Below are 19,342 nucleotides of genomic sequence, written 5' to 3'. Positions count from 1 at the left end.
AGATCCTACTAAAACGGAGTCATCTCCACAGCTCTGACGTGTTGTTTTGTTTGGCACATTATTTGTTAGCACAGATCTCAAAAAACTATATTCACATTTTTTTCTTTCTCTTATTGGTCTGGACCATAGATATTACATACCATATACTGTAAATTGCATGCTTGGTGTGGTCGGTTTTACACGTGAGGTTTTATTGGAGCCACACTCTGAGTCATGCATGTTTGTCTCAGCTAGTAAGGTACAGGATCATTTGGTGAACTTGCCCGTTTGCTTTGCTTCATTCACTTGGAGACAGGATCAAGCTACATAAAAGCCAGTCTGGTCTCAAACTTGCCTTGGTCCTGTCTCAGTTTCAAGTCTTTCAATTTCTGCTTAGATTCAAGATCCTGTCTCAAGTCTTTTACATTGATTCCTGGCTTGCATGTGAATTTTAGTCACTTAAAAAGTAATCTAGAAGAGACATGTGCCCTTTTCCTCGTGCCTGATTCGACTCTTTTCAAACACACACACACACACACACACACACACACACACACACACACACACACACACACACACACACACACACACCAAAAACCCAGAAAAATCAAATCCTCCAAAACACAAAACAAAAACAAACAAACAAAACAATAAAAAAACAAAACTCCCCAGTGGTGGTTTATTTTGGTCACATTGTTATTGGGTCATTTGCGGGGGTGGGGGGGTGGCCGGTATCCGTATATTTCAAAATGTTACTTCTCCCTCAGCCGAGTTAGTCGTAAGGGAAATATTTCTATAAGGCTGACCACCCTAAGTAATAATGCAGTTGACCTGGTATACCCTAAGGAATCTGCGCGTGGCCATGCCTTTCATAACGTTAGAAGGCATGCCTCACATATTCAATTAAAGCACAGCTGTATCTGGTTCATCCTGTTACCACAACATAATTACGGCAAAAAACATTTCATAAGACACTGCTCAGTGCAAAGAAGTAAATGAATAAGGCCAAGTGAATTATATTTCCAATAGCATGCGGACCATAGTTAAACCCACACTGTGTGAATATTTTGACTGGTGTTATCACTCAAGCAGTGCAAATAAATGCTCAACTGAAAAAAAAAAGAAAACAGCAAAGTCACTTTCTGCCTCATTTGTTTTACCAGTGGGAGCTCACCTGACTTCCACAAGTGACTGCCAGGAGCCCGTGGCTCCTACTGAAGGACTGTGGGACTAGAGCAGGCTGAAGAGGAGTGCAATCTCTCACAGTTCATATGACATTTAAGAATTCTAAGTTTCCCGGTACAGAGAAATGGCTCAGTGGTTGAGAGCACTGACTGCTCTTCCAAAGGACCCGGGTTTAATTCCCAGCACTCACATGGCAGCTCACAACTGTCTGTAACTCCAACATCTGACACCCTCATACAGACATACATGCAGGCAAAACACCAATGCACATTAAAAATAATAAAAAGAAAAAAAAATCTAAGTTCCCCTTTACCTCACGGTTTTTTGTTTTACCTGGTGCTTGCTGTGTAAATTAACTAATTAACATATAAATAATTAACATGCATTAATTTGTATATTATACATTTTAGCTTCTGCACCTCTTTTTTCAATTTCTCTTTTCTTGTTGCAGACATGTATGATAGTGCCTTTTTTTCTCAATATTTCCCCCCAGTGGTTACTAAAATGTTGAGAATTACAGATTCAACTTCTGCATAAATTATGAAGCTGGTTTATCATCAGTATTTATAAAATCTATTATATCCAGATGCTAAATTTTTAAATGTAGTTTTATGGCGATACCACATAATATATGTTTATCAACTGTATATCAAAGCAATCATCTTATAACTTTTGAAATTACATATTTAATTGAGAAAAACTTTGACACCTAAAACTTAGTGACAAAACAAAACAAAAGCTTAAAACACACTCTTCACATTACATTGCAAGGTAAAACTATTTTCCATATGATACTGTTCAGTGCAAATATCATTGCAGTATTTTTCTTTGTTTAATATATTTTTACCTAACTATGTAGGGAGAATTCTGATTTTTCGAACATTAGAATTCAAATGTTATAGTAACAACAGTGATCTCTGTGTGCACTGGCATCTGTTTGGAATTTCAGGCTCCATTCCTTGCGTCCTATACTGTTCTGCTGCCACCCAGTGGATCCATCTGTGAACTAACACTGACCTGCTAGTCCCACTTCCTACATTATGGGGAGATTATAATAATTATGATATTTCTCCCTTCCTTTCCCACTTTTCCTCCCTCCAAACAATCCTAAATACCCCATTACTCTTTTTAAAATTCAGGGCTTCCTGTTTTTCTACCAACTGTTATATTTTTTTCAAGGCAGCAGGAAACGTTTATTAGTTGTGACTTTTAATCAAAAAGATTGCAAGTGATATTTGCTTGAACAGGAAAGGATCCCAGGAGACCAGGAACTGCTGGGCTGGAGGAGACTTTGTTGCTGAAGCTACAGTGCTTGCCATTCTTCCTAACTGTTCACTTAGAGTGAAGAAAGTGGGACAGTGTATGCAACGTGCTTAGGCCGGGGGCGGTGGCTGGTGGATTTGATGAATTGTATCTATTGCTATTGAATGCATGCATATATACAGACGTATGTATGTGTTTATGTATATATACAAATATGCGTATTCCTAGGTATAACCTCTTCAGTCTGTATAACATTACTTATATGTATATTTTCAGGGTATTCCACATTCTTAAAAGTATGATTCTTGAAAACTGAAGTGATTCCGTGACAGATGAACAGTATAAATTTCAAGGCAAATTATCTTCACAAAGGCCTGTATATATCCCAGTTATTACTAATGTGTATTGTATAAAATTATGTAAAAACAAGTATACAAGGACATGGAAAACTTAAACTTCTAAATATGCAGTCAGAATCTAAAGGCTTCATCTGAACCTTCAAAGTCATCACATTTTATTGTGCCTATATTGTGCCATCTCAGCTTTTGAGCAGGGAAAATTCTTCAACTCAGTGCAAGAGAGCATTTATAATCATATGGCCAGTTCATGTAATTAGCAGACTCACAGTAAACACTTTCAAAGTGAGACATACTTAGAAAATATTTTGAATATTCCTCAACTAACGTTACCAAAATCTTCCTTATTGGGCCACATTTGAGACAGATACATCTCACAAATGGCTTCACAAAGATCTGTCATGTTGGAGGCCAAAGACAATATGAGAAAATAGCACTGTATAAACTCCAGCTTAAATAGCTGTTCCAAATTTGTACAACTTAACATCTATTGTAATGTTTTCCATATAAGTGTGAAGACTGGTTCTATTAGAGTGAAGGGCCAAGTGAATGCTCTCTGCTCTCCAGAGGGACTGGTGACTAGCTCTGCTGTCAGGTTATAGGTAAGGCAGGTTAGTGTACTGTGGGGAGTACGGAGCTAAAGGACACTGGGATGCACTGTGTGCTGTGTAATTTGGGATGTTTCTACCATAGCAAATTTATGCCTTTTTTGGTTTTTCATTGCACGTGTATAATCTCTCTAGTTTAATAAGAATTTGAAGCAAACATAAGACTATTTAATTTATTTGCATCATTCTTGGCTCAGACACAGGTAATAAGCAAAGTCATGATGTGAGAAACAGATTTCATAAGATTAAACAAAGTCAACTTGGGCTTTATTATTTGTAAATTTATGTGTTTTACTTTCAACTGTTTAGAAAATATATTTCTTTGGGCAGGTAGGATGGCTTAGGAGGTGGAGTTGGCTGCAGTTCCCAGTGGCCATCCTGGGGAACAGAAGCCCTGGAACTCATGAAAAGGCAGAAAAAGAGAACTGGCTTCACAAAGCTGTCCTCCGCCCTCCGCCCTCCACACATATGCTATCTGCCGTGATTCTGCGACTCACATGCCCGCCCACCCATCGTATCTGGATATATATATATATATATATATAGTAAAAAATAAACAAAATTGAAAAATTGAAAAACTTGAACAGAATACATCAAGTAATTCAGAATTGATTGAAAACCTAGACTATTTGATTTAAGAAAACAGCAGATTTAGCTTTTTAAATATATTGGTTAGCTCAATGGTATAGTGTGTGCCTGGTGTGTGCAAGACCTTGGGTTCAATCTTGATAAATATATAATAAAGTATATGGTACCAGTTCATAGCTTTATCCTATGGTCCTCACTTCTGCTAAACAATTTTGTAAAAAAAAATTCAGTCTTGTTTGTTGAAATCTAAAATACTTTTCTTCAATTAAGAGTTTTACAAACCCACAGGGTCAGCTTTTTAGGATCATATGAATTTGTTTCCCAGAAGAATTCAGTTACTGGAGACTGTCACCTCAATAATTATCAGTTACCAAGAGTTCAAGTTTAATTTAGAATAGACAAGTCTCCAAAGAATAATAGAAATGAGTCTAGGAAGAAAGGAAGCCAGTAAAACTAAAATAAAAACTTCAGCTATTCAAACATATGAGAAAAGTGATATCAGAGATGGGTTTTATTAATCCACTCTGAGAACTAAGACTTTTTGGGATTAAGCCTATCAAAATACTAGACTGGACTGAAAACCTTTATGAAAATATGTTATAGTGCTTTCCACAATTCACAAACATATTTAAATACAGAGGCATTAAACAGCCCACACTTTTAGGTCTATAACTCTAGGCAATAAATAAAAGGCCAAATTCATGTTCACAATTTATTTCATTAATCCCAAGGATCTGAAAGATATTTGCAGCTAGCGCAGATTTGATGATCCATCTAGATTACAGCTTGGCTGTAGAACCTAGGAGCATCCTTGCTGATGGTGATGTCAGGTTGTCCTAATATGAGGGGGTCTTAGTGGGAAATGGTTGGGGCCCAGGCTGGCCAGATGAGAGGAATTGAGAGGTGATCAGTCAGGAACATTTTGTATGATGCTGTCAAAGTTAGATTACAGATAATTTAAATTCTTGACTCTCCCACTTATTTTAGCTTCAACATTTTTTTTGATGTCTCTTACCTTGGCATTCTTATTTCAACAATGTGGCAACAAAAATAATGATAATGATACTTTGATCATGTGAATATTGCAATTGTAAATAAAATAATAAATGCAATATCTAGCTTATAGAAATAGGTACATCTTAGCAATAGTAATAAAGATGGCAGTGGCTACATTAGTATCTTAGAACACTGTAGCCAGCCTAACTTTCACAATTCACTTTTCATAGCAGGTCATAAGCCATTCTTGCATCAAGAACTTAAATTGGCTAAAAATAACACCTTTCTAGATGAGCAAGTTTGGACATCTACTTATTCTATCCAGCAGCAGACTCAAATGCTAAGTAGCCAATGCATTCTACAAGCCATATGTCTACATAAATTAAACCGATTTCAGTTCCAAAGATCTAATAGAAGCCATGATTTAACTAATACTGGTTGATTCTGATCAAGTAAATAGCATAGAACAATTGTTTAAAAAGGGAAAACAACACATGACTGTCATGTAGGCTTCGCATACACCATCCTAAGGAAACAGGCTAATGTTTCTTTCATGTATCTTGCAGATGCATGGACAGCGTAGATCCATGCTTTGGGGTCATATTGGAGCATGCTAACTGTTGTATCAAATCACTGTCATGTTGTTAGATTATAAGAAAGACTTTTCAATCCTTCTTTTCTCGGAATACACTTACTGTATTTTATAAAGTAGGACAAAGCTACAGAAACAAGGGATTTCCAAGCAATCTGTAGTCCTATAAAGATTATCCTCAGCTGACTTCAGAATGCAAGGTACTGATTCCAATTCAATATTCTTCTTCAATAATAAAAAGTTCTTTATCATGACTAATGATGAGGTTTTAAAAGAATCTTATGTATTGGACAGATGAGGATAAACAACACCATCAAGACAAATCAGATGGGCTCCCCTTCCTTCAAGTTAAGGTAGATGAAGGAGTGCAATATTATTTTTACTACAAGCTCCAATCATAAGGGAAATATTATTTGAACATTATTCACTTAAATAAACTACAAATACACTTAATGTTTCCAAGCATCTGTGATAGTCTTATAATTTAAAAAAGTATTCAGTATGTATTCAACGTATTTGTAAAAACTGAGCAACTACTATGACCCAAGCACTATGCTACTGCTATGAATTTCTTTGCAGGCTGGAAATTTATGTCACTCTACTTCAAAAGGCTTCTAAAATAAATAAAGGCTCAAGATAACATGTTAGCATATAATGCAAGTGATCATCTGGTACAATGGAAGCAAACAGAAAGAAGGCATTTTAAACACAATGACAAAGGATGTTCAGGCAAAAGGACCTTTGAGAGAGGCTGGGCAGAGATCCTCACCAAAACAGAAGGCAGTAATGGAAATAGCAAGACCAATAGCCTGTCCTAGCAGTGTTTTAATTATGAAAGATTCCAGGTTGATATGATGTAAGTGTGCCTAAAGCCTAGGTCACGTGCACTCTATGTATCCAAAGTTTCTGTTATTATAATATATTGTTATAATGTACCTGGTACTTAAGGTGGGGACTTCATTTTCCATGGGATTTATTTATATATTTACTTAAAATCTTCAAAATGCACGAAGATGATATTCCTTACATCTGAACAAAATGTACCTGGTAAGTATTTTATTAGTGTGGAGAACAAACTGTTAATCTTAACTTTATTTTAAGAGAAATAAATGGGAAGCAAATGATTTCAGAGACAAAAAGGTATATGCAGATATCCAAGCACATACACCTGCAGAAAACATTCCATTTCAACTGATAATCTCTCCATAGGGAAGGCCAGTACTGCATTGCTTCAACTGTATCCTGACTCTAGCATAAATCACGTTGGGATTTATAAACAAAGGTGTATGGCTCTTATTCCAAAATTTAACTCTTAGAAATGGTTGAAAGTGCAAAAATATCAAAAATAAAAGATTTTAGAAGCAATGTAATTGGTAAATGACATTCAATATTTTGTAAAGTAAAGAGCCTTCATTATTGATGTCAAAGTAATTTCTTACAAAGACTATAATTTTACCTGATAGGGAAGGAAGGCACAAAGAAAGTAGAAAATGAAATGAATTTTTTCCTGTGAATTTTCCTACTGTCAGTTAAAAAAAAATATGTAAGTGTTTACTCTAAACCCAAATACACATTCAGTCACTTGTGTTTGGTGTAGACTTTTAGAGACAACAAAGAATGTCTTTCTATTTGGCAGTATAGGAAAGAGTTCCCCATTATATTTAAAAGTTCCCCATTATATCTAAAAGCATTTTTATAACAATAGGTATCATTAAGTGATTCTGACATTAGCTGATCATTCCTTAGTTTGAAAATTATTTCACACTCACATATTTTAACTAGGCACTTTGAAATGCTCATGATAATAGTTTTGATTGCCTTCTTAAAATTAAATTCTGAAAAGGAATTGAAGCATGAGAATTATTTCTACCTAGACAGGTTGTGTGTATCACCCATCAAGTAATCGTTGTTATCCTACAGAAAAAGCAAGTATGTTTGATTTTCCAGTCCTGGGAATTATCTTATAATCGTATGTCTGGTTTCACTTTCCTTTACTCATTTGTTTGTTCTCCTTGATGGAGCTCATTTTAGTTTTGGCACCATTTTTAAGGAGGTCTCATACACATGGTGAGCCCAAAGGAATGTCACCGCTGCAGGTAAAGATTAGAAAGCGAATGTGTTTTAATTTGGAACAGCTGTTCCAGGAGATTAACATGGATTCGGTTTTAAATCTCTGCCTATCTCTAATCAGGTAGATTGATTCCCAAGTGTAGTGCATTCCATAAAAAGAAACCAAGCATTTTGTTTTAATTCTCAAAGCTTTGGGCTTCATTAAAACGTGCTGCATATCTACAGACTCATCCATCAGCTGCCCAGTCATCTTATCGCACCTACCTGGGCTGCTGTGAGTGACTTTTCAGTCATCTAGAGGGAAACTGAATGTAAATGAAGCATTTATTGGCCATGCTAATGCCACAAGAGGCATGGAGGAAAATGTTCAATGAACATAGTAGTTTTCTGGCATTTTTAAAAGGTCACACATTCTTAAGACCTTATAATTTTATAGATTTTGCTTCTTTTGTATTGTTATGTTTATTTATTTATTATGTATAGATGCTCTGCCTCTATGTACACCTGCATGCCAGAAAAGGGCATCAAATGCCAGTATAGATAGATGGTTGTGAGCCACCATATGGTTGCTGGGAATTGAACTCAGGACCTCTGGGAGGGCAGACAGTGCTCGTAACCTCTGAGCCATCTCTCCAGCCCACCTCAATGCATTTTTAAGAAGACGTATTTTCAGCTCCTGTTTAGGCAGTCATGTTGGTAAGACTTAATGGGTGTAAGCTTCTGACATTACTTGGAGTCACAATCTTAGAGAGAGCTCCCTGGCCTTCTACACTGGGGAAAGGGAAGGAGGTAAAAATATAATTATATTATAATCTCAAAACATAAAAAGAAGTAACAAAGAGTATCTAACTCAAAGACATGTATTTTACAGTTACAATGGCATTCTGGAGCTCCCTAGATCCATCTTGCAAATCTGAAACTACAAGACCACAGACTGAAAATGAGATGAGTATGCATTCCTCTTCCTCAGCTTCTGACAGCTTCGTGGTTCTGTGAACCTGACTACTGCAGATAGCTCATGTATGTGGAAACATATAATATTTATTTATTTGCATGCATATAATGAAGAGATTATTTCACTAAGCATGATGTCCAAGTCTGACCATGTTACATACTACAGAATTTCCTTTTGTTGAGGCTAATAACACTTCCTAGGATGTGCAGCATGGTTTACTTATCTATTTGCCAGAGAATGACTGGCTTGTCACTGTAGTCTACATTGTAAGATGTACTAAAATCAACATTTTATATGTTATATTTTTATATATGAACTTTTTATTTACATCATTCTTTACCACCTTACTCTGATACCTTCTAAAATTTATGATTTCTTATTCTTTAATTATAATTGTCATATGTACATATACATATATATGTATAGATATATTTATAAATATAACCAACTAAAGAAAAATTTTAAGCAGTTTGCACTTTTTAGACTTCTTTATTATGTATGCAGCATTTTGCCTGTACGCCAGAAGAGGGCAACAGATCACATTATAGATGGTTGTGAGCAACCATGTGGTTGCTAGGAATTGAACTCATGACCTTTGGGAGAGTAGTCAGTGTGCTTAACCTCTGAGCCATATCTACAGTGCCAACTGAAGAAATTTTATCTTGCATATACGTGGTTAGGTTGACCTCACTGGATTGGCTAACCTCTCAAGGGTTCGTACTGGATAAGACTGATTTACCATCTACCAGCAATAATCAATTGCCTTAGTTCTTCAATTAATATACACCAACATTCACGCGTGTGCCTCAGATAGCTATAAAACCACCCATTGGAGCTACTGCTGAGCCAAATCTTCCTGCAATATTAAAGTGTCCATCAGAAAGAAAATGAAAGCCCAGGCATGGTCTCGCACACCTATAGTTTCAGCTATCTGAAGGCTGAGGATGGATGTAGTTTTCACTAAGATTAATCTATAACTTTGCAAGCACAAAAAAGACATCATATCTTCCCTTACAATAATATGGTCCTTTAACATTCATCTTAAACCTTCCTTTGAACTCGTTCTCAAGAAGGCTGCATCTGTTTGCTGTTGTAAATTATTTTCATGTTTTTCTAAAACATCACTATAGAAATTTTTGGTGTTTTAGAATATTGAGTCTTCCTATGATCTTCAATGACTAGAGACATTTTTTCTATATTCCGCTTATTTCTTCTTTTGTTAATATAAGAATTAAATAGGACTTATAAAACTACAATATCTGACTAAGGAAACTGAACAAAGTGTCCTTTTACCATTAGTATCACTTTATAACAGCAACTAATATTTTGGAGAAAAAAAATTCCCCTCAGCACCACCAACTATCTTTCTGAAAACTATCTCCATGTTAAAATTAAAATATTAGGAAACAACACTCACTTTTTTGTCTTTGTTGTATTTGGCAAATATCTCCTGTGCTCTTTCTTCTCCTCCATCCGTGAATAACATGATGATCTTATTGCAATTGGCTCTGGAAACATTATACTGTTAAAAATATAGAGAGATATTAGGGAAAGAAAACCAATATGAAAAAAAACTATGCACATATTACACCTAACAAACAAAACGTCTGCCCAGTAGTATGCTATAAAAATAGGTTTGTGGATCAGCCCAGGAATAGCCGTTGTTACTTAGCTAAACAAAGATATTACCATCTCAGTTCTTGTAAAGCTTCCATCAAATGTCACCCTATCAGTAACACCTTCCCAGACTATGTTATAAGCTATAATATGCCTCAGATTATGTTTTTATTTATAATACTTCATTTTAATTTGCATACAGTACATATTTTACTGGTTTATTGTTAGTTTTTTTCCAAAGGAAACAAGTTCCATTAAAAGTAAGACCCCATGGTATTTAGACAGCATCTGGCACATAATAAAGCTCCTGTAACTGATTAGTGTTTGGGCTTTGTATGAGTAAATGTTTCCTCTACATACCTGTATCATTTTAGAGCGGAAGCAAACAAATAACATTAACTTGATTCACACTTTTCACATTAACCTTTTAATCCATTTGCAAGTAACTCTTCTTGCCTCCTTGGTCACCCTATTTCATTCCCCTTACATTTTGATGGTGAGAGACTTCTGAGCAGTCCTTCACACGGTGCTCCTCAGGGCTCCATAAATGCTGTGACTTACTCCCTGAGTACCCTTTTCCCCTCTGTGTCCTCTGACCTACCACACAGATTCTAATCCTGAAAGACTCAATTCCAGCAATAAATCCTAGAATAACCTTTAAGGTCTTACAAAGAACTGAGCATAAAGTAATAAATTAGCATCAAAGTGCCATTAAAATGAACAATTAATTTAGCAAGCTGGACTTTTTGGAGGTATCAGATTATAATCTTAGCTTTTCTATTGTTATGGAACGTGTTTGCTTAACTGATGAGAAAAGTGGTTCTCAGTTAGTGCTGAATGCTCAGCTTCTTTGAAAATGTCAATGGTCTAGCTTACTTCTATCTAAAAGAAGTATGATGTGAGCCTACCATGTAATTAAATTTTTCTAAAGGTCTCCTAAAGCAGAGTAATAAGTTAAAATAGTCAAAGTACTGTCATTTATATATGAAACTGTTATGAAGTTAGTGTGAAAATATACATTATGTTCTTCTGTTAAGGACTTCAAACATCAGTGTGCAATTTGGTGCAGTTCAAGTAGGCAGACAATCTACCAAAGTCCTTGAGAATCCCCTGTCATCGAGACCATCAACCTTGGCCTTTACATGAGGGAATTTAAATTCTTTTAATATCAATAGTCCTCTTGTAGTGCTGCTCTAACCTACCAAAGGCCCATACTCATATTTTTTAAGGAAGATGAAACCCATCTTTAGGTACAAAAATTAATGACATTTTCCTATACTGAAGACAAGATTCTGCTTCATATTATCTCAGTACATTGACAAGCCCAGAAGGACACTGAAAGGAAAAGCTTCCAATGAGTCAATGTAAACCCAAGTATTGATTAACACATCTGTTACCTTCCAAGGTGGCTCTTTGAACACAATTTTTCTGTAACTTTCAATGTTGATGATCAGTGATTTTTTATCACAATGTATAAAAACAGACAAAATAAAATGGCCTCTTATCGGTACATACATTGAGTAGCTGTTCAAAGGCAAAGCTAAAGCCTTTCTTGTAATCTGTTATCCCCTTTGCTGTGATGTTATTCACTGCATCTTTCAACACCTTCTTATTTCTTACATTTGCTTGAACCAGGTGCTGGAAACAACTGACATCCTGAGCATTGCTGTTAAACTGCAAAGAGAGGAAAGAAAATGTACAAAGGAACACTGAAGTCATCTCTATGATTTTCATCAAATCTCAACTGCAGTCATGTCAAGCACATTGCGCCATTTTTCATTGAAAAGAAAAAAAATAGGCTAAGTAACAAAGATGCGATAAGGACCAAGTGGCAAGTTTTCTTACCCTTTAACTCCTACTACGACCTTATTCACCTTTCTAAACCCTGTAAACATTTCACCTATCTATAAATTTGGGAATTCATTTGTGTGAGGACCCTTCCAATTCTTATATATTGAGAATCCAGAAGTGACATGCTTGCTCAATACACAGAGAGAAATTACACATTTTTAAACGTCACTGTCCTAAAAAGGCTTCTTTGAAAAAGAATGATATGAATGGACGAAAACTTGAAATTACAGTCTTTCTTTGGTAACTAAGCACAGGAAGCATGCTAAAGAATCGAGAACAACGTAAGCCTTTTAGGTATAACACTCCTCAGCGATAACACAGGATGGATGTAGGAGAACCACCAGGGCAATATGCTGGACAAAGAGACCATTGTAAGTATGGATAGATGTGAGTGGACAAACCCCACATCCACTGATGCTTATCTAGAACTGAGCTTTAACATTATCAACATAGTGAGTTCTCAAACTCTGTTAAAAGTGTCCACGCAGTGCACTTGGTGTTTCCCAATGATTAGAAGGCTGCAATACAAGCCAGGATTCTAAGGTGAGGGGACATGTCTCATGGTTCACTAAATCCACAATTTAAGTTGGATTTCCATGACACCAGAATCCAGAGATGTGAAAAAGGAGAGTAATGAAAGGTCTTGAGAGAAGAACTACACAGATAAATTGTTGAAGGATATTTTCAGATCAGAAACATAAGTCAATAATTCTAGTGGGTGGGTTACAAATGGTTACATAGCATACAAATGGAGTATGGTATTCATTTTCTAAACATAATTATGAGATGCAGTAGAATATTTATCTGCCAAGTAAACATTTAGTAGCAATCAAGAATCACAACACATAACAGTGCAGTCAGACATAAAGCAAATTTCGCACCTTCAAAAACACACATATACCACATATTTGTAAAGAAATGCTTATGGAATATTTACTATGAGCTAAAATTATAACCATTTCCTCTTTGCAAATGTCCTACAAGACAGGCATTCACATTGTCCTCATGTGATCCTTAAGGAAACAAGTTAGATAGCTTGTCCCTAAAATGTGCAGAGAGAGACCTTGAAACACTGAGCCTTAATTGGGATGTTCCTATCAAATCCTTCCTTTATGGGTTCAGAGAACCCTATAGACCTCAGAAAGAGTGTATGAGCCAGAGGCAATGGTGAACACCAAGAAAACAAGACCTCCTAAACACAGCACGACTGCCACACATATTAACTCACAGAGCCTGTGGCAGCATGCATAGAGCCTGCATGGGTCTGTACAAAAATGGGTCCTAGAGCTGAAAGGAGATGTGGACATATGGCCTGATCTCTAACCCAGAAGCTATCTCTAATTGATATCCATTAGCAAATGAAAAATTAGTTTTCTATGAAAGAATCTCACTGGGGAAACAAACTAAGGATAGACCACATGCCTAGAAGTAGATAGTCAATGCAAAACAAACAATAACATCTTTAGAGGGTTTTTTTTTTTTTTTTTTTGTCTCATAATGTTGTGTCAGGGCATTTATTCATCGTCATCGTCGTCATCATCATCATCATCATCATCATCATTGTTATTATTATTTTACTTTACAGGTCCTTTGAGTCTATATTATGGCTTCCCGTTTTGTGTTTTCATGGGATCCCTGTCTGTATATGTCTCTTTGTCTATATGTATTTTTTGGCTCTTGTTCTTCTATTTGTTTTGTTCTATTTCAATTTGTTAGTTCTTATTTTAATTACTTAATTGCCCTCTAAAGAGAGACAGAAAGAGTATAGATCTGGACAGAAGGAAGAATGGGAGGAAATAGCAGGAGTTCATGGGTGTGTGTGCTTTAATCAGAGTATGTTGTACGAAAAATCTATTCTCAAATAACTCACAGCTAGACACGTAACTAATAAGTGGCAAGAGTCAGGATTCAAGTGAATTGTGTCTTAATTTACCCCAAACTGCCTCTGAATGCACTATGACAAATTATGCCTTGCTCATTGAAGCACCGAATGTTACGCTTTGGGACATACCACTAGGAGAGGAGTTTCCAATTTGGAAAGTGAACAGTGGGAGAAATGCAGGGAACTGTTAGTGAACAGCATGAAAAAAGAACATTCCAGGTATACAAAACGTGTGGAGTCCTGGATTCAGAATATGGTGAACTGTCCAAGGGCTTGAGGCAGCATTTAGCTTTGCCTTACATCAGGACCAATGACACCAGGTCAGAGAAGGAGCTGGGGTTAGATCATGTGATACCTTAGAGAGATGAGGAGGCAGGGGGGGAGTCTATTATGTCGAATGGTAAGTGGCTGCAAAGTTTTACGCCAAATGAAGAATAAGTTTTGGAATATTAGAGAAGTTATCTGCCACCACTCGGGAAATAGAACTCAAAAGCGAACACCCAGAGGCTTCTGAACTTGGCTAGTTGACAGTCCTTACGGTACTCAGAGGAACTGTTGGAAAGCGAGCACCTTCCAACAGTCTGCAGGACATCTGCTGGAGGGCTAGGTGGGAACAGGGGAGAAGAGCGAGGTTTACCTAAAGGTGAGATTTCAGCCATGTGAGACAAAGGACTGCGGATGCCAAGATCTGATAACATCTAACTAGAGGCATGAAAGTGGTCCTGGCTAAAGATTAAAAGAAAAGAAAAGAAAAAAAAAAAAAAAAAAAGAAAAGAAAGAAAGAAAGAAAGAAAGAAAGAAAAGAAAAAAGGAAAAGGCTTCACCACAGAAATTTGGCCTACAGCCATGCGAACAACAGTGATCTAGAGCAGGAGTTCCCCAAAATCCTAAGATTGCGTTTCCATGAAGATGGAGGGGGTGGGTATGTCATAGGAGTGAAGGAGGGAAGAGGCAGATGAGAAAGAAGGAAAAGCTAAGTAATTTCATTTAGAAATTATTAGCAAAATTAAAAATATTGTTGTCAACACTGAAATCAGAGCATATTCGTAACGAGGGACAATCTAGGCAGAACCACTGTCAGCTTTATTGAGCTTTCAGCAAGGGTCACTAAAGAGATGACAAGAGTCTCTCCTGAGTTAACTGACTTCGAAACAGTTTTGAGAACCACACTTTGTTCATTTCAGCACTTAAAAAAAAAGACCCTTCCTAGAGATATCATGTTCAAGTACACGTGTCTACTATTCCAAACCTATTAAGGCAAGCTTGGATTCTTGTTTGTTGGTTTGGTTTGTTTATTTGTTTTCCCAAAAGCAGTAGCTGCTTCTGTTCCATCATCCTTGGCCATTTCATCTTTCTGATACAATGACACACTGCCACTGATGGATACACAGCAAGTCAGAGCAGCATTCACCTGAACCTTCTGGAAAGTGCCTGGGGTTTAAGAAGACCACCTGCAGTATCATCACTAAATGGAGCAGAAGCCTCCCTTAGACAGGGAGAATGGACGCCGGAAACTAAAATGCTAAGCATTAAGAAGGCACTTGAAATATGCGCTCTTCCTCTGGGAACATCACAGAAAGAGTGGTGGCAGTTTTGTGCACTCAGGTGCCCTTCACTTTTGACCACTTCCTTTCACGGATGATAGTCTCCACAGACTCAACACTGGAACGTACTTTAGAAACAGGTTACCCATTCAACATGTTTAATAAACAAGAATGGGTTATTATTCTTGACATTTTGGATTTTTAATAATTGTTCAATAGCTAAATTATTGCTAATAACAGCCGTTAATGTCTGGGACTCAAGGCGAATAACTCAAAAGCAAGCCACTTTGTTTGGGATATAAATAAATTTTAAAATAAAAATTGAATTTGTTTGTGTAAGTTAATTATAATAGATAATAGGCAATGAATGTATGCCAGTTAATTAAAGTCATGGCCTAAAATAACCTTATCTTTATACAATTTTGTATAGTGAGAAATTATAGTCAAAGTGCTGCTATTCAGACTATGGGCACCAGGTGGCACTGTAGGAAAATAAAATTAAAGGTCAACAAGTCTAACTTGAAAAGCTTGGTCATAACTAAGTTTTATGTACTGATTCCTGTAGAAAACAATTTTAAATTACACTTTAATTGTCATATTATTTCGTAGGAAATTTTACGCTGGAGTTAATGTTAAAAATTTATTTTAGAACTCTGAAAAAACAAAAACAAAACAAAAAACTATCCAATGACATTTTAAATGCAGACACTCAAGACTCGGCTTGATGAAGGACTTCAAGGCATCTCTACATGGGAACGTGACAACACCTCCAGTTTACTCTGGATACAAATGAGTAATCAATTAGTATTTACTAAGGTACCATGGTTCACATTGTGAATTACTGACGAGCACTTTCCGCAAATCCAAGCAGGATTTATATTAAAAATAAATAAACTATGGGCATGCCTGGGATATATTTAGAGGAGCTGAGATGCAGAATGCATGAGTCACTGGAGTGAAAAGTGGGCTTAAGCAAAGGTAAATGATTTATCTTTTATATCTACTCTGGCAAATGCCGGACTGAGAGTGTTCCTTAATGTGGGCTGGGCTTCAGCAACAGGACAGCAGTGTTTGTTGTGCAGGAAGTCAACAGCTACTCTGTATTTGAACTACTGGAAACTCCCTGGGTGTTGGAGACTCTCTTTGCTTTTGTATCTTTTTTTTCTCCAGGTTGATACTTAAATTTTGTTGCTGCTACAACATTGCTTGAAGTTGGACCCAGGACTCACGCAAGGCTCTGTAGCAGACCCATGGGCTACATTACCATCCCTATTAGTGACTTTTAAAGTTGAACCTATAAAATTATAAATTTATTATTTTAATGAGATAATATATAAATTAATAGCGTATCATGATTTCTATGATGTTTCATGAGGAGTTGTTTCTATTTTTTCTTAGTGTTTATCCATGATGCAATTATAACGTAACATACCAATTGGTAATTTTGAATTGGAAATTCCTCCTTTTACTAAATATTTTTTTATGATCATAATCCATTCTGACAAATTTTATTTTAGTGAATTTATTAAAACGTTATCTTTTACTCTGACAACTCTCCCATGAATTTATTTTTTTTACATTAATAATAAAATGCTTATTTCACATGAATTGAGAATTATGTGTGCCATACTGAACACAACTCACCATCAGCAAGCTCGGGTGAGCTTTAGCTGGCCTCTAATTGGACAGTTACGGAACCTGAGATTATGTGAGTTACACACACAGCCTTCCCCTCCTCCTGCCCCCTGTCACCTTAGGTCACATCCTCTGACATCTTTTTCTTTCTTTCTTTCTTTCTTTCTTTCTTTCTTTCTTTCTTTCTTTCTTTCTTTCTTTCTTTCTTTCTTTCACCAGAAATAGCTAATAGTTTATTTGTTGTATCCAGGACACAAAAGCACATTCTTAGTTGGGTCTATGAGGTCATCTATGAAGCAGAGACTCAACTGCTAAAATTAAGGGATATCAAGTCTACAGGGGGAAGAGGTCCCCCTCAGTCACAGTCATAGGGGAGGGGAGTAAGGGGAAAATGGGAGGGAGGGAGGAATGGGAGGATACAAGGGATGGGATAGCAATTGAGATGTAATATGAATAAATTAATAAAATATATTAAAAAAAGAAAATGAAGAGAATAAAAATTTTACTGAACACAACGTAGAGAATATCTTCAGAGTTCATGCGACACTCTCTATAGGAAATACAAGAGAACAATGCTCTGTCCTTGGTCCACAGGGGCAAACACCAGTAGAAAGACTTGTAATCAGGAACTCTCAGGGATGGTGAAGATCTTTTCCCAGTCTGTAGGCTGTCGCTTTGTTCTCTTGACAGTATCTCCTGCCTTACAGAAGCTTCTCAGCCTCATGAGGTCCCTCAGGGAAAACAATCCTTAACTAGTCACTTTGAAAGTCTTAGCCATGTCACATGTCTAAGGCAGGGTTGCGTTGCTGTGAAGAGACCACAGGACATGGAAACTCTTACAAAGGAAAACATTTAGTTAGGGCTGGCTTTATTCTCATGGTGGGAACATAGTGGCATGAAGGCAGACGTGGTGCTGGAGGAGGTGTAAGTTTTACATCTTGATCTACAGGCAGCAGAAGTAACTGTGTGCCATACTAGGCCGAGTCTGAGCATAGGAGACCTCAAAGGCCACCTCCACAGTGACAACTGCCTCCAACAAGCCCACACCTATTCCAAAAGGCCACACCTCCTAATAGTGCCACTTCTTTTGGACCAAGCACTCAAACACATGAGCCTACGGGGGCCATTCCTATTCAAACCACCACACCACCTAAAACATAACATAATCAGACCTTATGAAACCATTTACATTTAACTCTTTGTTGCCCACCTGGTTTGTCTGAAATGGCATTTCGGATGACTTGTCAATGTCTAAATTGTTTTATTTTAATAGAAAAACAGGAAACAACCATACCACCACAATACTGTTTTCCCATATCTATCTTCCTACTAAAGGTTAGAACTATTGCTTTTCAGTCAGGCTAAAATTGAATTTACCTAATAGTTGGCTGTTTTTTGATGTGGAGTTGGATGGGTGGGGAGATGGGAGAATGTGGGGGCAGGGGCGAAGCATGGTTAGAATACATCATTCTAGTATTTCAATAAAATTTCAATAAAAATTTTATAAAAGGAAAACTAACATTTTCTCCCAAACCAATTTTTATTTCGGATAGAAACATTTATTAATTCCACATTTCAATTCCTCAAAATGTTACTCAGATTTACTTATATTCTTTTTTTTATTTTAACATAGGCTAGTATACTGCTTTTTTTGTTGTTGTTGTTGCGGGTCACAGTGCAGAGAAGACACACCACAAGGATCTTCACTCACAATACTCTTGCACTTGACCAGAACCTTAAGCTGCCAATACTAGCCCATTAGGGTCTGTTGGTTTGATGTAGTCTTGGCACACTGTATAAAAAAACAATAAAAGATTTCTACTACTTAATTCAATTTAGGAAAATATAGTTCTGCACAGGCCCTGTCTCTAATAAGCATGGCAGGCCCGTTAGACTCCATTATCTCCTGTTACCTTTAATCATGTCCTTTCCAAAACAAATGCTGCACTAGATTACCGAGAAAGCCCCTCGGATTCTTATGTGTGACAGGAAAATACTGTATACAAAAGGATTAACAAATCCTGTATGCATCAAAAATGGTACCGGACTTGTTTTGTTACAATCATAAGGTATATAATGTGTTCCTGAAGAAAACTCTTAACAATCACCCGATGGTCCCACTCTTTGATCTGTTCCTTTCTAACAGCACAGCAACACATACCTAGTGAGGCTGAATCTTTACTAGTTGGAAAGAAAAACAACCTTCATACTATAGTCATGG

General features: G+C 36.7%; 1 protein-coding gene across 3 annotated transcripts in view; it reads right to left on the bottom strand.

The window, feature by feature from the left end:
• Positions 1-19,342, bottom strand: part of Cacna2d1 (calcium voltage-gated channel auxiliary subunit alpha2delta 1) — a 430,688-nt gene that overhangs the window by 66,414 nt on the left and 344,932 nt on the right. For all 3 annotated transcript variants that reach the window (XM_051152078.1, XM_051152080.1, XM_051152079.1), the window contains exons 11-12: positions 11,725-11,883; positions 10,010-10,114 (exon numbers count right to left, since the gene is read on the bottom strand). In XM_051152078.1, coding sequence (XP_051008035.1) covers positions 10,010-10,114; positions 11,725-11,883 — 264 coding nt within the window. The remainder of the gene's footprint in view (positions 1-10,009; positions 10,115-11,724; positions 11,884-19,342) is intronic.

Source organism: Acomys russatus, chromosome 10, assembly GCF_903995435.1.
Source record: "Acomys russatus chromosome 10, mAcoRus1.1, whole genome shotgun sequence".
NCBI lineage: Eukaryota > Metazoa > Chordata > Mammalia > Rodentia > Muridae > Acomys > Acomys russatus.
Note: the sequence above shows the minus strand (reverse complement) of the source record. Positions and strands in the feature narration are given on the sequence as shown.